Raw genomic sequence first — 16,240 nt, 5'->3', positions numbered from 1 at the left:
AAATCATTAATTATGTTTTGAAATCTCAGAAATGTTTTTCAATTACTGACTTATCAAATTTGCATTTTGTTAAGCAATACGAGGATTCTCTCCACCACATAGAATCTGCAGTTTTGAAGAGGCAAAGGGTTTGGATAGGATCAATGAGAGAATGCCACCTCGGAAAGATGCTGTACAGCAAGATGGTTTCAATTCTCTGAACACCGCACATGCCACTGACAACCACGGGACGGGCAACCATACTGCCCAGTGACCCACGACTTCCCAGGGACTCTCACATCTCGGGCCCCAAATGGACAGATCACCCGAGGAGCTGGAGGGGTCGGCCAAGCTGACTGTAAATGTCACAGTCCCTCTGAAGAAACCATTGTGCTTCTGAGACCCCAGCCCCCTTCCTGGATGGAGGCTTGAGGGCCCTGGGACATGTGCTATCTGATAAGATTGGGTCATCGCTGCCAAGGTGGAGAGCAGTGAGCAAGGGGCTTGGGGCAATTTCCAGTGGAGGGCATCCACACCTCCATTTTATGCTTGTGGTTCACACATTTAAGTTTACAAATCAGATTTCTTTTCCCCTTCAGTAGAATTAGATTTTGTTTTTCAATCAGGATTTCAAATGCAATCCTAAGAGCTAATGTGGACTTTTCTTTTTCCATGAAATGTCTTTAAAGGATGAATTAGCATGGTCTTAAAATACATTTCTGAGGTTACTAGCTGTATTTTGAATTGTGAGCAAAATGCCGAGAAACCCAGTTGGCATTTATACAAAATGTTGACCTCAGGTCTATAGTTCTTAAATGTGGCTAATTCTGTAACATAGTCTTGGTATTTTTTAATTATGAATGCATATCCTATTTCTAGGCAGGCTCTCTTACTTGAACACAAATCCAAAAACTAATTTAGAATCTTTTTTGCCCAGATCTTTTAAGATTTACACCCCAGATATTTAAGAAGAAAACCTCTAAATTTCAAAATTATGAAGAATTACAGAATTACTCATTTAAGGTACTTTAAAAGAAGTTTGTACATTGTCAAAGTAAATTTTAATTCAAATCATGTCTGTAAAACTTGACGTATTTTGTGTATGCATGTTTTCATTTTGCAAATATTTAATATATAGACCTATGATGTACAGGTACGACATGTATAGGTTACCTAGATGTTATGAGAAATTTTAGTTTATTGTGAGTACTCAAGTTGCTTAAATAGCCACCAGGGTGATTTGCTGCTGGCTTTCTATCATTTTTATGTTTTAATGCAAAGGAAATTTTAAAATGTTCTGGAAGTGTTTTTGATTAAGCAATGCAGCCTAGAAGCAATGGTTCTGTTCAATCATTCAGATGTTAGTGGAAGCATAAAAGTCAAGACTGCATGTTGAAACTTTTCTTTTGATAGTTACTGAACTGCTTGGTTAAACTAAATGGAACCATGTGCTAATTTTTCACAATTATTGACCTGTATTGATTGCCACTGTAGTTTGGTATTTCCCTTTACTTTGGTGGCCTGCTTCCCTCATGCCCTGGAATACAACTCAGAGCTCCAGGCAGCGGAACCATCTGTTGTTTTGTTTGCCAGAAAGTGCACCCTGTATGGTCTCCTGTCTAAGTTGGAAATATTATGCATGTGCAGGACTATTCGAGTATTTTATAAACAGTAGCACACAATAAATTCCATGCATGGGCCGCTGCTCCTATCTCTGTGTTGGGTTTTATTTGGAAGATGCAGTCTGATTTGGCCTTTTGATGCAAATCAGAGAATCCTGTTACTAGAGCTGGGATATCCTCCGGAGATTATCTCGTGGATAGTTCATGGTGATTTGATTAATTAAATTCTTTATAAATTTTGCCTTAAAAAAAAACTTTTGTTATATACTTGTTTTACATGAGCATTAGTAACTGAGTATTAGAGGACTTTATATGCCTACTATAGGCCTCCTAAATCTAATATTTAAGATCACTGTTTATTATCTTTTAATTGAAAGAAAATATGTTATTATCTAGAATTTTGTTATAGTGGTGTTGCGAATTTACTGGGTATTCTAACAACAAGAAAAAATATTAGTGATAATTGCATTTTCCTATCTTATTCCTTTCTTCTTTGTCATAATCAAAGTAAGTATAGGATTTTGCACATTGAGGGATATTAGGATATTGCTCAAAATTATATAATAATATAATACAATAACTTGAATTACAGTCTCAACAATAATTACAATGAGATACATTATAAAACGTTAAGTCAAAATACAGGCACGGCACAGTGGCTCATGCCTGTAATCCAAACACTTTGGGAGGCTGAGACAGAGGATTGCTTGAGCCTAGAAGCTCATGGTTGCAAGCTGTGTGTTGAGCTATGATTGTACCACTGTACTCCAGCATGGGTGACAGAGTGAGACCCCATCCCTTAAAAAAATAAACAAAATATATACATGTAAATATATTAGGCAAGTGTGCATGCACACACACATACACGTACTTGCCTAATTCCAGGTAACACAGAACTTCTCAAATAGTTTTCTTTTGTCTTTTTCTTTTTTTTTTTTTTTTTTTTTTTTTTTTTGAGACGGAGTCTCGCTCTGTCACCCAGGCTGGAATGCAGTGGCATGATCTCAACTCACTGCAACCTCCACCTCGTGGGTTCAAGTGATTCTTCTGCCTTGGCCTCCCGAGTACCTGGGACTACAGGCGCCCACCACCACGCCCAGCTAATTTTTGTATTTTTAGTAGAGACAGGGTTTCACCATGTTGGCCAGGCTGGTCTCAAACTCCTGACCTCGTGATCCACCCGCCTCAGCCTCCCAAAGTGCTGGGATTACAGGCATGAGCCACCATGCCTGGCCACAAATTGTTAATTATTATAACTCTCTGCTTGCCATAATGTTAACTTACAAAGCAGTCCATGAGTTTGCTCTAAGGTTATGCATTGCATACCTTAAAGATTGTTGTTGATGTTGTTTTATGAAAGCTATTCGGTAAAGAGTTTATCTGGCTAACACAGACCCAATAGAAAAATTAAAAAGTAAATAAAGTGGCCAGGCGCGGTGGCTCAAGCCTGTAATCCCAGCACTTTGGGAGGCCGAGACGGGTGGATCACGAGGTCAGGAGATCGAGACCATCCTGGCTAACATGGTGAAACCCCGTCTCTACTAAAAAAATACAAAAAAAAAAAAAACTAGCCGGGCGAGGTGGCGGGCGCCTGTAGTCCCAGCTACTTGGGAGGCTGAGGCAGGAGAATGGCGTGAACCCGGGAGGCGGAGCTTGCAGTGAGCTGAGATCTGGCCACTGCACTCCAGCCTGGGCGACAGAGCGAGACTCCGTCTCAAAAAAAAAAAAAAAGTAAATAAAGTAAGAGTTTAACTAGTATATCAGGTGCCAGGAACTTCCTTAGCCCTTAGATGCATAACTAGCATTATATAGTGTTTGTGGGAATCATGGGTGAGCATTAAGTACTATCAGCAAAAAAACTATGGATTGATGGTAAAAAGAGGAAAATAAGAGAATGGAACCACACTCAGGAAAAGCAATATACCTGAAGACTGATAAAGTATCACACAGTGGCTCACAGACCACTTACTACATGTTGAATAGGAACCTCTTTCTAGTCTTTCTTCATAATTCGTTTCACAACATACCATTTATTAAGATTTTTAAAATACAACTAATGATGAATACAAATTGTGAAAAGTTCAGACTTTTTAAATTGTAACTTTAAATGTCTACCAGAGCAAGTCAGTGATGGTAAAATATAAGTATTCAACATCAAAGTTTTTCTATATTACCATTCTCCTTTATATTCATTGACAACTTCTGAATTAGAAAAGTCAATCTCTGATGTCTTGTATCTTCTGCAGTTCAGCCATTATTAACAGAACTAACATTTGAGGTTCTCAGCTAAATTTTGAAGCCCGTTAAATTTGAAGTTGGCCTAAACTTTTGCTCAAAGTGAATTACCCCTATTTTATTTAGGGTTTTTGCCTATTGCAACTGATTTTCCTTTATCCACAGCTGTTCTACATAATGTTATGCAGTGTTTGGTTGAATCCTTAACACTTTTCTTGCACCTTGCCTGCGTGTAGTTTGTACTTTCTGCAGTTTGGGGTTCCTGTGTGGATTTGATTTGCCACATTCCGGGACCTCATTGCAAGTGATTCTGTTCCACAGTTTGATGATGTTCACAGAAGCAGGTAAGTGAGAGCTGGGGCCAGATATAAGCAGAAAGTCAGAACTTTTTTATTTAAAAATAAAAATAAAAAAAATTTTTGGAGGGGGTAAGAAAGTCATATCTTGCAGTCTTTTAGGACCACTGCCCTAACAACATCAGATAGGATATCTGTAAGTAGAAAGAAGCTAGGAATGTGGAATTGAATTTCCTGCATCAGCTGCGATTACAAGGAGGATAAGAGAATGGTTGAGCTGATTCTTTTCTATTTTCTTTTCCTGGAAATAGTGTGTATTTTTAGTCATTAACTAATATTTTGGTTTTGTTTATTTTTTTTTATTATTTTTTTTATTTTTTTTTGTTTTTGAGACGGAGTCTCGCTCTGTCGCCCAGGCTGGAGTGCAGTGGCGCAATCTCGGCTCACTGCAAGCTCCGCCTCCCGGGTTCACGCCATTCTCCTGCCTCAGCCTCCCGAGTAGCTGGGACTACAGGCGCCCACAACCGCGCCCGGCTAATTTTTTGTATTTTTAGTAGAGACGGGGTTTCACCGTGGTCTCGATCTCCTGACCTTGTGATCCGCCCGCCTCGGCCTCCCAAAGTGCTGGGATTACAGGCGTGAGCCACCGCGCCCGGCCTTGGTTTTGTTTAATATCCCAGAAGCATTTATTCCTCTCTTAAACAGGTAAAGTGCTCCTGATGACACTCACTCGGAGAGTTTACCTTACCCTTCTTTCAGGGAAAGTGAATTTTATAAGTTAATTCTGCATGTTTCCCCTACAACTGATTTCATTCTGTATCATTAAATGGCTATTTATTTTCTCCCTTCTACTTAGTCCAAGATTGGACATTGTTGAGTTTTGTTTGAACAGTGTTTGTTATGCTAAAAAAGGACACTGGGCCTGGGGGAACTCATCCTGTGTCTAGATCAACAAATAGAACTCCGGAGGATTCCTGATCCTCTGGTTCCTCCCATGTGGTTTGAAAGGTGCTTACCCTTTCCAATCAAATATTGACTTCTGCACTAATCCAAAGGGTTTTTTTTCTGAAGCTGTAAACTGAAAACAGAAATATTGCCTTGAGTGAGAGAAATCTAGGAAGCAGTAGGTTTCATTTTTTGTCAGCCTGCCTGGCCTTTACTTGGCTAACACTTGGGAGTGTTGACAGTCCTGAGCCCTCTTGGCAGAGAACAAAGGTTAGAAAGAGAGAAGCCCTCAGGCAGGGGGACAGATCTCTCTTTGCCTCATTAGGGAGAATTCAGCCTTGTCTGTCTGGTTGGCAGGGCACACTTAATCACTGAGACTCAGCATTTCAGCAGTTTGCAAAGGAAAGTGATATGAAGGGACAGCTGCAAGTAAGTCACAGCCTAGATCTGAAGAGATCAAGCACTCACTTCACTTGGAGGAAAGAGAGAAGGAAGGAAGCTGAGGACTTAGCAGGGTAAGTTTTTTCCGTCAACCTGTCTGCTTGCTTAGTTTATAATTGAGTAAAGTATTTATCACCCCAGGCAGTGTTAATCACTGATTAAACAGCTGAATGTGGCCGTAATTACAGTGTCCTTAATGCATTTCTCCTTTTCTTTTCCTGCCACCTTATAAGGATCTCCAATGACCAGTTTCACTCTCCCTTCTCCCTACCTTCCCAAAGATGTTTTGCATTTTTTGGTGACTTACAGAAAATTAGATGAGCACTCCTTATCTGCAGATAGTGAAAATATGACTGTAGTTTAGGTGAAGCTTGGGACTCTTGGTGGTAAAGCAGAAGATGGGAAACCTAGGTCTAGGAATAGATTAATATTTTGACTTGTAATTTGGACATGAAGGATAAAAGTTTTTCTAGGCAATCAAGATCGTGTCTCCTCTCCTCTCCTCTCCAGTTCTTGGTGTTGGTGTTCTCTCTCTTATACTGGGACTAAATTAGAGCCTAAGTCACTGGGGATGGCTAGAAAAAAATGAAAGGGATTCCCTTTCTAAGTGGAGAACATTCTGGACTCTGGAAAGTTCAAAGAGCTTATTGCAGTTCTTTCCAGCTTCTCCCGTGTGTCCCCTGTTTTTTCCTTTGTTTCTCTCAGTTTATAACCCATAAACAGGGAGGAGCCTGGGGCTCTTTGCAGGAAAATTAGAACCAGGGAAGCTGTGTCTGGGCCTGGGGTATACAAACTCAAACATGAACCTGATGATATATATAGATGCAGATCAAAGACCTGGTTTCTCACCCACCTTCTTACTTTTCTGCCAGAAAGCTAACTCATTTGTATCACGAACATTGTGCTCTAGACACAGAGGAGACTGTGACATTAGGGATTTTTTACCACCACTCCTCTTCCCCAAACTGTGTGATACTTCTGCTTTCTAACCAGTTCAACCAACTCCCAGATTGCCAAGAGCTAATCTTCCATTAGAGGAAGACCTCTCCTTGGAAATGCAGATAAATAAAGCAGTACCTTCCTGACTTTAAGTGACTTGCTTCCATTGCAGCAAAAAGGCTTATGTTTTAACTTCAGGGAGATATCTATTATAAATTCTGGGACTTAAGACCCTAGAGTTGTCTTAAATCACACTTCTCCTTCCATACCTATTTAAAAAAAAAAAAAAAAAAAAAAGTCCATTCTTCCAAGGTTTAAGAAAGTGTTATCTTGGCCGGGTGCTGTGGCTCATGCCTGTAATCCCAGCACTTTGGGAAGTTGAGGCAGGCGGATCACGAGATCAGGAGTTCGAGACCAGCCTGACCAATGTGGTGAAACCCCGTCTCTACTAAAAATACAAAAATTAGCCAGGCGTGGTGGTGCAAACCTGTAATCTCAGCTACTCAGGAGACTGAGGCAGGAGAATCACTGGAACCCGGGAGGTGGAGGTTGCAGTGAGCCAAGATCGCACCACTGCACTCCAGCCTGGGTGACAGAGTGAGACTCCGTCTCAAAAAAAAAAAAAAAGAAAAAGAAAGTCTTATCTTGCCTGAGGCGGGTGGGTAGAGTAGATAAATGCTTTTTCTAGAATGGCAGTGATTCTGAAAATGCAATGAGAATGTGAGGTGATTAAAAGTAGAGGAGAGAATGAGGTTAGTTGTTGGAAATGGGGTCCTAAAGTGTGAAGGGCAATTCCATCTACTCTTTTACTAAAAGGACATGACCCTTAAACCGTAAGATAATCTAATATCATTAGGTCCAATTTCTTCTTCATTGAAGGTAATATATAGGATATGGTATACAGGTGAGCTTGGCTATTTCTGTTCTGTGGACTCTGAAACCATCCATTCACCCTTGGGATAAGGGGAGATATTTTTTTTTTTTTTTTTTTTTTTTTTTTTTGAGACGGAGTCTCGCTCTGCCGCCCAGGCTGGAGTGCAGTGGCCATATCTCAGCTCACTGCAAGCTCCGCCTCCCGGGTTCACGCCATTCTCCTGCCTCAGCCTCCCGAGTAGCTGGGACTACAGGCGCCCGCCATCTCGCCCGGCTAGTTTTTTTGTATTTTTTTTTAGTAGAGACGGGGTTTCACCGTGTTCGCCAGGATGGTCTTGATCTCCTAACCTCGTGATCCACCCGTCTCGGCCTCCCAAAGTGCTGGGATTACAGGCTTGAGCCACCGCGCCCGGCCAAGGGGAGATATTAAGAGGGTAGATGGAAACGTAAGGATGAGGAGAAAGAAAGTACAAAGGAAAATACAAATTTATTCCTCCATTAACCTGAGGATGGGTTTTTAAGAGTCATGTTGTAAGATATGGATATGAGCTAGATAATTCTGGGAGCTTTTTGTTTGTTTTTGCCACCTGCATACACCTCAGCTGCATGATGATTCTGAGGTTTTTCCTAACAGATCTGATCTAGAAGGATCAAATGTCAGATCATTTTTGTAACAAAACATGATCCCTGGTTTGAACTTTAACAGTTACCTCATTCATATGGCCAGCATTTTTAATCCTCTGTCATTTCTCTGTACCTGAAGACAGTTAATCTGGGGATTAATAACTTTTTAGGCTCTCAGTTTCTATGAATACCTTCCTTTCTTTTTTAATTGAAGTGAAAATCATATAACATAAAATTAGTAATTTTAAAGTGAGCAATTAAATGGCATTTAGTATATTCACAGTATTGCGCAACCACCATTTTTGTCTTGTTTCAAAACATTTTTATCACCCCAAAAGAAGACCCCATAACCATTAAGCAGTTACTCCTCATTTTTCCTTCCACCCAACCCTTAGCAACTACCAATCTGCCTTATGTGTCTGGGTTTACCTGTTTACATATTTCATAGAAACGGCATCATACAACATGTATATAACCTTTTGTGTCTGGCTTTCTTCACTTAGCATAATGTTTTTTGAAGTTCATCTACATTGTAGCATGTATCAGTATTTCATTTCTTTTTATAGCTGAATAATATACATCTTCATATGTATATTTATATCCTAATTTGTTTATCCATTTATCCATTGATGGACCTTTTTGGGTTGTTTCTACCTTTTAGCTGTTGTGAATAGTGCTGCTATGAACATTCACTTATAAATATTGGTTTGAGTATCTGTTTTTAAATATTTTGGGCACATACCTAAGAATGAAATTTCTGGTTATATAGTAATATTATGTTAACTTTTTGGGGAACTGCCATACTGTTTTCTACAGTGGTGGCACTATTTTACATTCTTACCTGTAGTGTATGAGGGTTCAAATTACTCCATATCCTCATCAACACTTGTTATTTTCTGTTTTTTTGATAATAGCCATACTAGTGGGTATGAAGTGATATCTCACTGTTGCTCTGATTTGCATTTTCCTAATGACTATTGACCTTATTTTCTTGTGTTTATTGTCCATTTGCATATATTCTTTGGGAAAATGTCTATTCACATATTTTGCCCAATTTTTTAGTTGGGTTGTTTGGTGGTTTTTTTGTTTGTTCTTTGTTATTGAGTTGTGGGAATTCTTTATATATTCTGGATACTAACACCTTACCAGATATATGGCGTGCAAATATTTTCTTCCATTCTTTGGGGTATCATTTGACTCTGCTGTTAGCATCTTTTGATGCACAAAAGTTTTCAGTTTTGCTGTCCAATTTATCTATTTTGCTGGTGGTGGTGTTGCCTGTGCTTTTGGTGTCATATCCTAGAAATTATTGCCAAAACCTATGTCATGAACCTTTCCCCCATAGACTTTTATAGACTTTTTACTTCTAAAGTTTAGGTCTTTATACTTTAAACGTTCAAACTCAAGTCATTCTGTTTCATTAATTTGCAGAATGTTTCTATCCATATTTCTGTGTTTATTCTCTCCTCTGTGCTTAGAATTTTTTCCCTATTTCCAAGTATTCAAAGTATTCCCATCTTTCAAGGTCTATTCCAACTGCTACCCGCTTCATGAAGAAAGCCACTGAAGAAATTCTCACCGACTGGAGAGATTTCTTTTTCTGATCTCCCATTAGTGCTTTAGTTGCACTTTTCTGGTTGGATTTATATAGTACCTTATAGTCTATATCTAATTTCCCTACAAGACTTTTAGATGAGATATATATTTTTCATTTTTGCTTCTATATAGAGTGTTTTGCAGATGATTTCATCTGTTTATCAGTAAATACATATTACATGAATGGACATTTTAATTTTTCTCATATGGTCCTTCCTGTTTCCTTAGCTCTTATGGAAGGCATGGGAGAAGATGAGACAGGGAAGGAGGACAGCACAGAGTCACAGCCAGATAGTGACTGAGTGTAGGCTTATTTCTACCTCAAAACTTACCACTGTAGGAAATTTTTCTGACTTGCTTGACTACATAACTCTTAGTGCACGTTTTGTATTACATTTAATTTTTACTTGGCAAATTGCTTATAAATGTGATAATAGGTGTTTCAAAATGTTTTCTCTCTCTAACTAGATTAAATTGTCTAAGTCTCCAATTGGATGATTGCTTTGGACAACTAAAACTTCTATTGCTTTTTCCTCTTTTAAATTGAGTTTTAAAATACACTAAAGATATATTAACATTTTCTCCTGATAAAAAAAGTCAAACATTACAGATAAGTATACAGTCGTGTTCGATCAGCCCAGTTCCTATTTAACTGGCTTCTTACCCTACTCAGAGTTAATCACTGTTACCAGTTTTCTTTTTTTTTTTTTTTTTGAGACGGAGTTTTGCTCTCGTTGCCCAGGCTGGAGTGCAATACTGTGATGTCGGCTCACTACAACCTCCACTTCCTGGGTTCAAGCAATTCTCCTGCCTCAGCCTCCCAGGTAGCTGGGATTACAGGCACCCACCACCACACCCACCTAAGTTTTTGTATTTTTAGTAGAGACAGGGTTTCACCATGTTGGCCAGGCTGGTCTTGAACTCCTGACCTCAGGTGATCTGCCTGCCTTGGCCTCCCAAAGTACTGGGATTACAGGTGTGAGCCACCATGCCTGGCTGTTACCAGTTTTCTATGGGCCCTGTCAAATTTTTTTAATGCATTTATTTACATATATATACACACACACACACACATATATATACACATATACATATGTATATACATACATATATATATATATATATAAAATGGGACTTAATATGTATAAATTATATTCATATAAAATTGTTTCTTCTTGGCTGGGCGCAGTGGCTCAAGCCTGTAATCCTAGCACTTTGGGAGGCCAAGGTGGGTGGATCACCTGAGGTCAGGAGTTTGAGACCAGCCTCACCAACATGGTGAAACCTCATCTCTACTAAAAAGTACAAAAATTAGCCAGGTATGGTGGCGCCTGCCCATAGTCCCAGCTACACTGGAGGCTGGGTGGAGGAGTGAGCTGAGATTGCTCTGCTGCACTCCAGCCTGGGCGACAGAGCGAGACTCTATCTCAAAAAACAACAACAAACTCTTTTTTCTCTATTTTTCACAACTGCCTATGGTGATCAATAACCAGTAAATACTGAATAAATCTTACTGATAATCTGGGTGTGAGAGACTTGAATGAGAAGTGAAAGGTCAAGCATATGAAAACACTTCACATGTGTCCAGCTTGTAAAATTCTATTCCATGTCTGTTCTGCATATAGTCTCCACATATCACTGGACAGGCCATGGCTCCACGGTCCCGGCGACGAAGGCACAGGAAACCTCCCTCATCAGTGGCTCCCATCATTATGACCCCAACCACAATTGTGACCCCTATGCCTCTGACCCCCTCAAAACCGGGCCCTAGCATTGACACACTTGGCTTCTTCTCCTTGGATGATAATGTTCCTGGCCTATCGCAGCTGATCCTTCAAAAGCTGAACATGAAAAGCTATGAAGAATACAAGTGAGTGACCAGCTCTATGGAAGAGGGATATATTGTCTCTGGTAGAAGTAAATTTCAGAAGGTGGAGAGGGAGTACAGTTTGGGGAATATGAAGTATTTGCAATAAGCTATTTTCTCATCCTGACTTTTGCCAGTTACTATATTACTATAAAAGAAGAAATATTCACTTAAGTGAAAAATGATGGCAGTGAGAGACGTAGGAGTAAGTGGAAATGTGTAGGAGACAAGATGAGGGGCATGAGAGATTTTGGAGATACTCCTTTGCCCACTGCCATTCCTTCTCCATGCTGTCTCTGCAGGTTGGTGGTAGATGGGGGTACCCCTGTATCAGGCTTTGGATTTCGATGTCCTCAAGAAATGTTCCAGAGGATGGAAGACACATTTCGATTCTGTGCTCACTGTAGAGTACTCCCTAGTGGCCTTTCAGACTCCAAGGTTCTCCGGCACTGTAAGAGGTGACTTGTGGGGGTGCTAATCGAGAGACATTCAGAAATGATCCTGTACTAGCCGGACATGATGACTCATGCCTGTAATCCCAGCACTTTGGGAGGCCAAGGCAGGTAGATCACATGAGGCCAGCCTGGCCAACATGGCAAAACCCTGTCTCTACTAAAAATACAAAAATTAGCCCGGTGTGGGGGCACACACCTGTAGTCTCAGCTACTCGAAAGGCTGAGGTGGGAGAATTGCTTGAACCCAGGAGGCAGAGGTTCCTGTACTACGACCTCATTCCAAGAGGAAAGATCTGAAAGTTTTCAAAATAACCTAAGGCTTAGGTCCTCATTTTTTGTCATCCAGGTTACAGAGATTAGAACAATGTTCTAACCCTGCTTATTTTTGGTGTTACTGGGAAGTGAGACAAGAAACCACAATACAGTCCTCTCTATCTCTCTCTCAAGTACTCAAGGAGTAAGACTACATTTGTTCTGGGGAGGTGGGGGTTGAACCATACCTGTTATGAGAGGACAGCTGCAAACTCGTGGTGTTTTTTCTAATAGTGATATAAAAAGTTCCAGATAGAGAGTAAGGTATCACTCTGTCTGGCAGAATAATTATATTCCCAATCCCTCCTGCCTTGTCTGCCAAATGTAGTCCCCAAAATTGGTGCATCAGCTGTCATTCCTCTCCCTACCTTCCTTACTTATTCACCATCCTAGGTGCAGGAATATCAGTTCCTTTCCTCAGATAACCCCAATCACATTTATAGTATAAGAATTATTTCTCTCTCATTGTCTCAGGTGCAGAAATGTCTATTACTGTGGTCCGGAGTGCCAGAGGTCAGACTGGCCTGCACACAGGAGGGTTTGTCAAGAGCTTCGTCTTGTGGCTGTGGACCGTCTCATGGAATGGCTTCTGGTCACAGGTGGAGTGGTGGTGTTGAGGAACTCTGCTGTAATGGTCATAGTTGATTGTATTTAAAGGAAGATACAAAATCATATTGTTACGAAAAAATGAGGAAGTGGGGCAAAGGTTGGGGCACCCCTGCTCACAGGTTGGCAGAGTGAACATGGAGGGAATATTGATCATTAGTGAGGGGCAAATTTTGAAGCCAGGAAAGCATTAGGTTACTTCTTATTTCTTCTTTCCTACAGGTGATTTTGTCCTACCCTCAGGACCTTGGCCATGGCCCCCTGAAGCTGTACAGGACTGGGACTCCTGGTTTTCTATGAAGGGGTTACACCTAGATGCTACACTGGATGCTGTGCTAGTCAGTCATGCCGTGACCACTTTATGGGCCAGTGTAGGACGGCCAAGGCCAGACCCAGATGTCCTGCAGGGATCTTTGAAGCGGCTGCTGACAGATGTCCTGTCACGGCCCTTGACTCTGGGCCTAGGACTTAGGGCCTTGGAGATAGATGTTAGGAGAATTGGGGGAAGCACAGTGCATGTGGTTGGTGCTTCCCATGTGGAGACATTTCTTACTCGCCCTGGGGACTATGATGAACTTGGCCACATGTTTCCTGGGCACCTTGGACTCCGTGTGGTCATGGTGGGTGTAGACGTGGCTAATGGCTTTTCACAGAGCACCTCAACTTCACCCCTGGAACCTGGCACAATTCAGCTTAGTGCCCACAGGGGCCTCTATCATGACTTCTGGGAGGAGCAAGTAGAGACTGGGCAGACAGACCATCCAGATTTGGTGGCAGCATTCCATCCAGGTAAGACTCATTGGTTCAGGGGAATAGAGGGTGGCTTCCCTGAGAATTTTCCATCCTGAATCTTGTATCTTCTGTCTTTGGAATCCCATTCGTTTGGTCTCATTAAACACAATATGATGACAACTTTTCTTGATGATTTGCAATATGTACTACACTTGGGTTCAGAATTTTTCATCGAAGAACTTGGAGTGGATGATGATGATGATGATGATAATGATGATAATGATTGGGGATAAGCAAGGTGAGGAGTGGGGTGCTCACAGTCAAAGAAATATCTTGCTCTTAGGGTCTGCTTTAGTCTTTCCCTATTCCCATTTTCATTTTTGTTCCACAGGTTTCCATTCCTCCCCAGACTTGATGGAGGCTTGGCTGCCCACCCTGCTGCTACTTCGTGACTATAAGATTCCTACATTGATTACTGTTTACAGGTTTTAACCTATTCCTATTTGTGATACTTCCCTGACTTTACATCTCTCTTTATATAGATGAGCTCATTTTGCCCCCTCTTGCTCATCTACCTTCTGGTGAGGATGTTCTTTTCCACATATGACTTTTTCATCCCCTTGGAACAGTCCTTTGCTAGTTAATTGAGTATCTAATGAGACATTTGGGAGGGAAGGATAGCCCTTGCCTAGTCCAGCCTTAGGCAATTTGGGGGATTGGTGATTACAGAAATGTCAGGCTCTTGGGCAATTTTTTCTTTATCTCTGTCACAATCAGTAATTTTTCTTCTCTCTTCTACAGTCATCAGGAGTTGGTATCCTCTTTGCAGATTCTGGTGGAACTGGATACACACATCACTGCCTATGGGGCTAATCCTTTCATGTCCCTCAAACCTGAACAGGTCTATTCCAACCCCAACAAGCAGCCAGTATACTGCAGTGCATATTATATCATGTTTCTTGGAAGCTCCTGTCAGCTGGATAATAGTCAATTAGAAGAGAAAGTGGATGGTGGGATTTAAATAGATCATGACTGGACATCTGGAAAATGGGGAGGTTGTGATGAAATTACCCTGCTAATGCCAAATTCTTGCAAACTTTGAAAAACACTATATTCTAAACCTCATTCACTGTTTGGGTAAAAATTCTAAGCTGAATGAGAGTTTTTGTATAACGTAATTAGTTTCTTTCTTTTTTTGAGATGGAGTCTTGTTCTGTTGCCTAGGCTAGAGTGCAGTGGCGCGATCTCGGCTCACTGCAGCCTCCACCTCCTGGGTTCAAGTGGTTCTCCTGCCTCAGCCTCCCTAGTAGCTGGGATTACAGGTGCGCACCACCACACCTGGCTAATTTTTGTATTTTCAGTACAGACAGAGTTTCGCCGTGTTGACCAGGCTCGTATCAAACCCTTGACCTCAGGTGATCTGCCTGCCTTGACCTCCCAAAGTTCTGGAATTACAGGCATGAGCCACCATGCCCAGCCAATGTAACTGGTTTCTAAGAGTTTAGCCACAGTACCTTTTAGAGATAGGAAATTAGATTGAGTGGGTGAGAAGAGGCCCTGATGTTAGTCTTTCCAGAGCTTATAGTTCCTAACACTTTCCTTTGTAAGGAAGTTTACCTTTTGACTGGAACCAGATGGCACTGAGGAGAAGAATGAGAACCACCTTATTCTTCTGAAAAAGACTTTCTTCTCATCCAGTAATTTGGGCTAAAAAATGGAAAGATGTTGATGACTTGAAGTGGTACAAGAATGGACAAGTCAGGGAAGTCACTAGGAACATGGATGAGGTTGTAAGCATTGGTATACTGTCCTGTTTCCTGGCTTTTTTGAGAGAAATGTCTAATTTTCCTGTTTTCTCTTGGGGACTTTTGACCCTAGAGTAGCCCTGGTGTTGTATTTGAGATATCCCAAGCTATATCAGACTTTACCTGAATATACTGGAGTTACTTTTTATCCCCCATTCTATAGCCCAATAAACTCAGTTTGGGGCTTCTCAAGTCACTTGTTTTATTTCCCGTTCACTGGCAAGTATTACTCATCTGCACATAACACCTCAAGACTGGAAGTTTCTCTCTTGCTAACAGAGTAATTAGCATCAGTTCTCTGGGTCTGCCACTCTGTCACACATTTGCCTCATGTCATCCTTTTCTTTTTTACTTTTTTTTTTTTTTTTTTTTGAGACGGAGTCTCGCTGTGTCACCCAGGCTGGAGTGCAGTGGCGCAATCTCAGCTCACTGCAAGCTCCGCCTCTCGGATTCACGCCATTCTCCCGCCTCAGCCTCCGAGTAGCTGGGACTACAGGCGCCCGCCACCACGCCCGGCTAGTTTTTTGTATTTTTAGTAGAGACGGGGTTTCACCATGTTAGCCAGGATGGTCTCGATCTCCTGACCTTGTGATCGACCCGCCTCGGCCTCCCAAAGTGCTGGGATTACAGGCTTGAGCCACTGCGCCCAGCCTTTTTTTCCTTTTTTTTTCTGGAGACAGTCTTGCTCTGTCACCAAGGCTGGAGTGCAGTGGCATTATCATAGCTCATTGCAGCCTCAGACTCCTGGGTTCAAGTGATCCTTCCATTTCATTCTCTCAAGTAGTTGGGACTTACAGGTGCATACCACCATGCCCAGCTAACTTTTTGTTTTTTCTAAAGACAGGGCCTCCTTGTGTTGCCCAGGCTGGTCTTAAACTCCTGGGCTCAAGCAGTCCTCCCACCTCAGACTCCC

At 41.4% G+C, this 16,240-nt stretch overlaps 2 protein-coding genes across 14 annotated transcripts in view; both read left to right on the top strand.

Moving 5' to 3' along the window:
• Positions 1-1,690, top strand: part of PPP3CB (protein phosphatase 3 catalytic subunit beta) — a 60,189-nt gene extending 58,499 nt beyond the window's left edge. For all 8 annotated transcript variants that reach the window (XM_021943367.1, XM_009214674.2, XM_021943368.1 and 5 more), the window contains one exon: positions 75-1,690. In XM_021943367.1, the coding sequence (XP_021799059.1) occupies positions 75-253 (179 nt within the window). In that variant the 3' untranslated portion in view covers positions 254-1,690. The remainder of the gene's footprint in view (positions 1-74) is intronic.
• A 1,629-nt stretch (positions 1,691-3,319) lies between these two features.
• On the top strand, positions 3,320-15,519 carry MSS51 (MSS51 mitochondrial translational activator). Of its 6 annotated transcripts, XM_009214697.4 has the most exons (8): positions 3,320-4,180; positions 5,435-5,592; positions 11,176-11,420; positions 11,720-11,875; positions 12,659-12,783; positions 13,013-13,579; positions 13,914-14,007; positions 14,324-15,519. In XM_009214697.4, exons 3-8 carry the CDS (start codon positions 11,200-11,202, stop codon positions 14,541-14,543), a joined length of 1,383 nt encoding a protein of 460 aa, XP_009212961.1. In that variant the 5' UTR covers positions 3,320-4,180; positions 5,435-5,592; positions 11,176-11,199; the 3' UTR covers positions 14,544-15,519. The 6 variants fall into 6 exon arrangements, with proteins under 6 accessions (XP_009212961.1, XP_021799062.1, XP_021799061.1 ...); XM_021943370.2 differs by lacking the exons at positions 3,320-4,180; positions 14,324-15,519 and adding an exon at positions 13,745-13,820 and having other exon boundaries at positions 4,715-5,592; positions 13,914-14,028; XM_009214695.4 differs by lacking the exon at positions 3,320-4,180 and having other exon boundaries at positions 4,718-5,592.
• Positions 15,520-16,240: the final 721 nt, after the last annotated feature.

The sequence above is a fragment of the Papio anubis genome, chromosome 11 (assembly GCF_008728515.1).
Source record: "Papio anubis isolate 15944 chromosome 11, Panubis1.0, whole genome shotgun sequence".
NCBI lineage: Eukaryota > Metazoa > Chordata > Mammalia > Primates > Cercopithecidae > Papio > Papio anubis.
The sequence above is the reverse complement of the archived record's forward strand: the minus strand, read 5'-3'. Positions and strand labels throughout refer to the sequence as shown.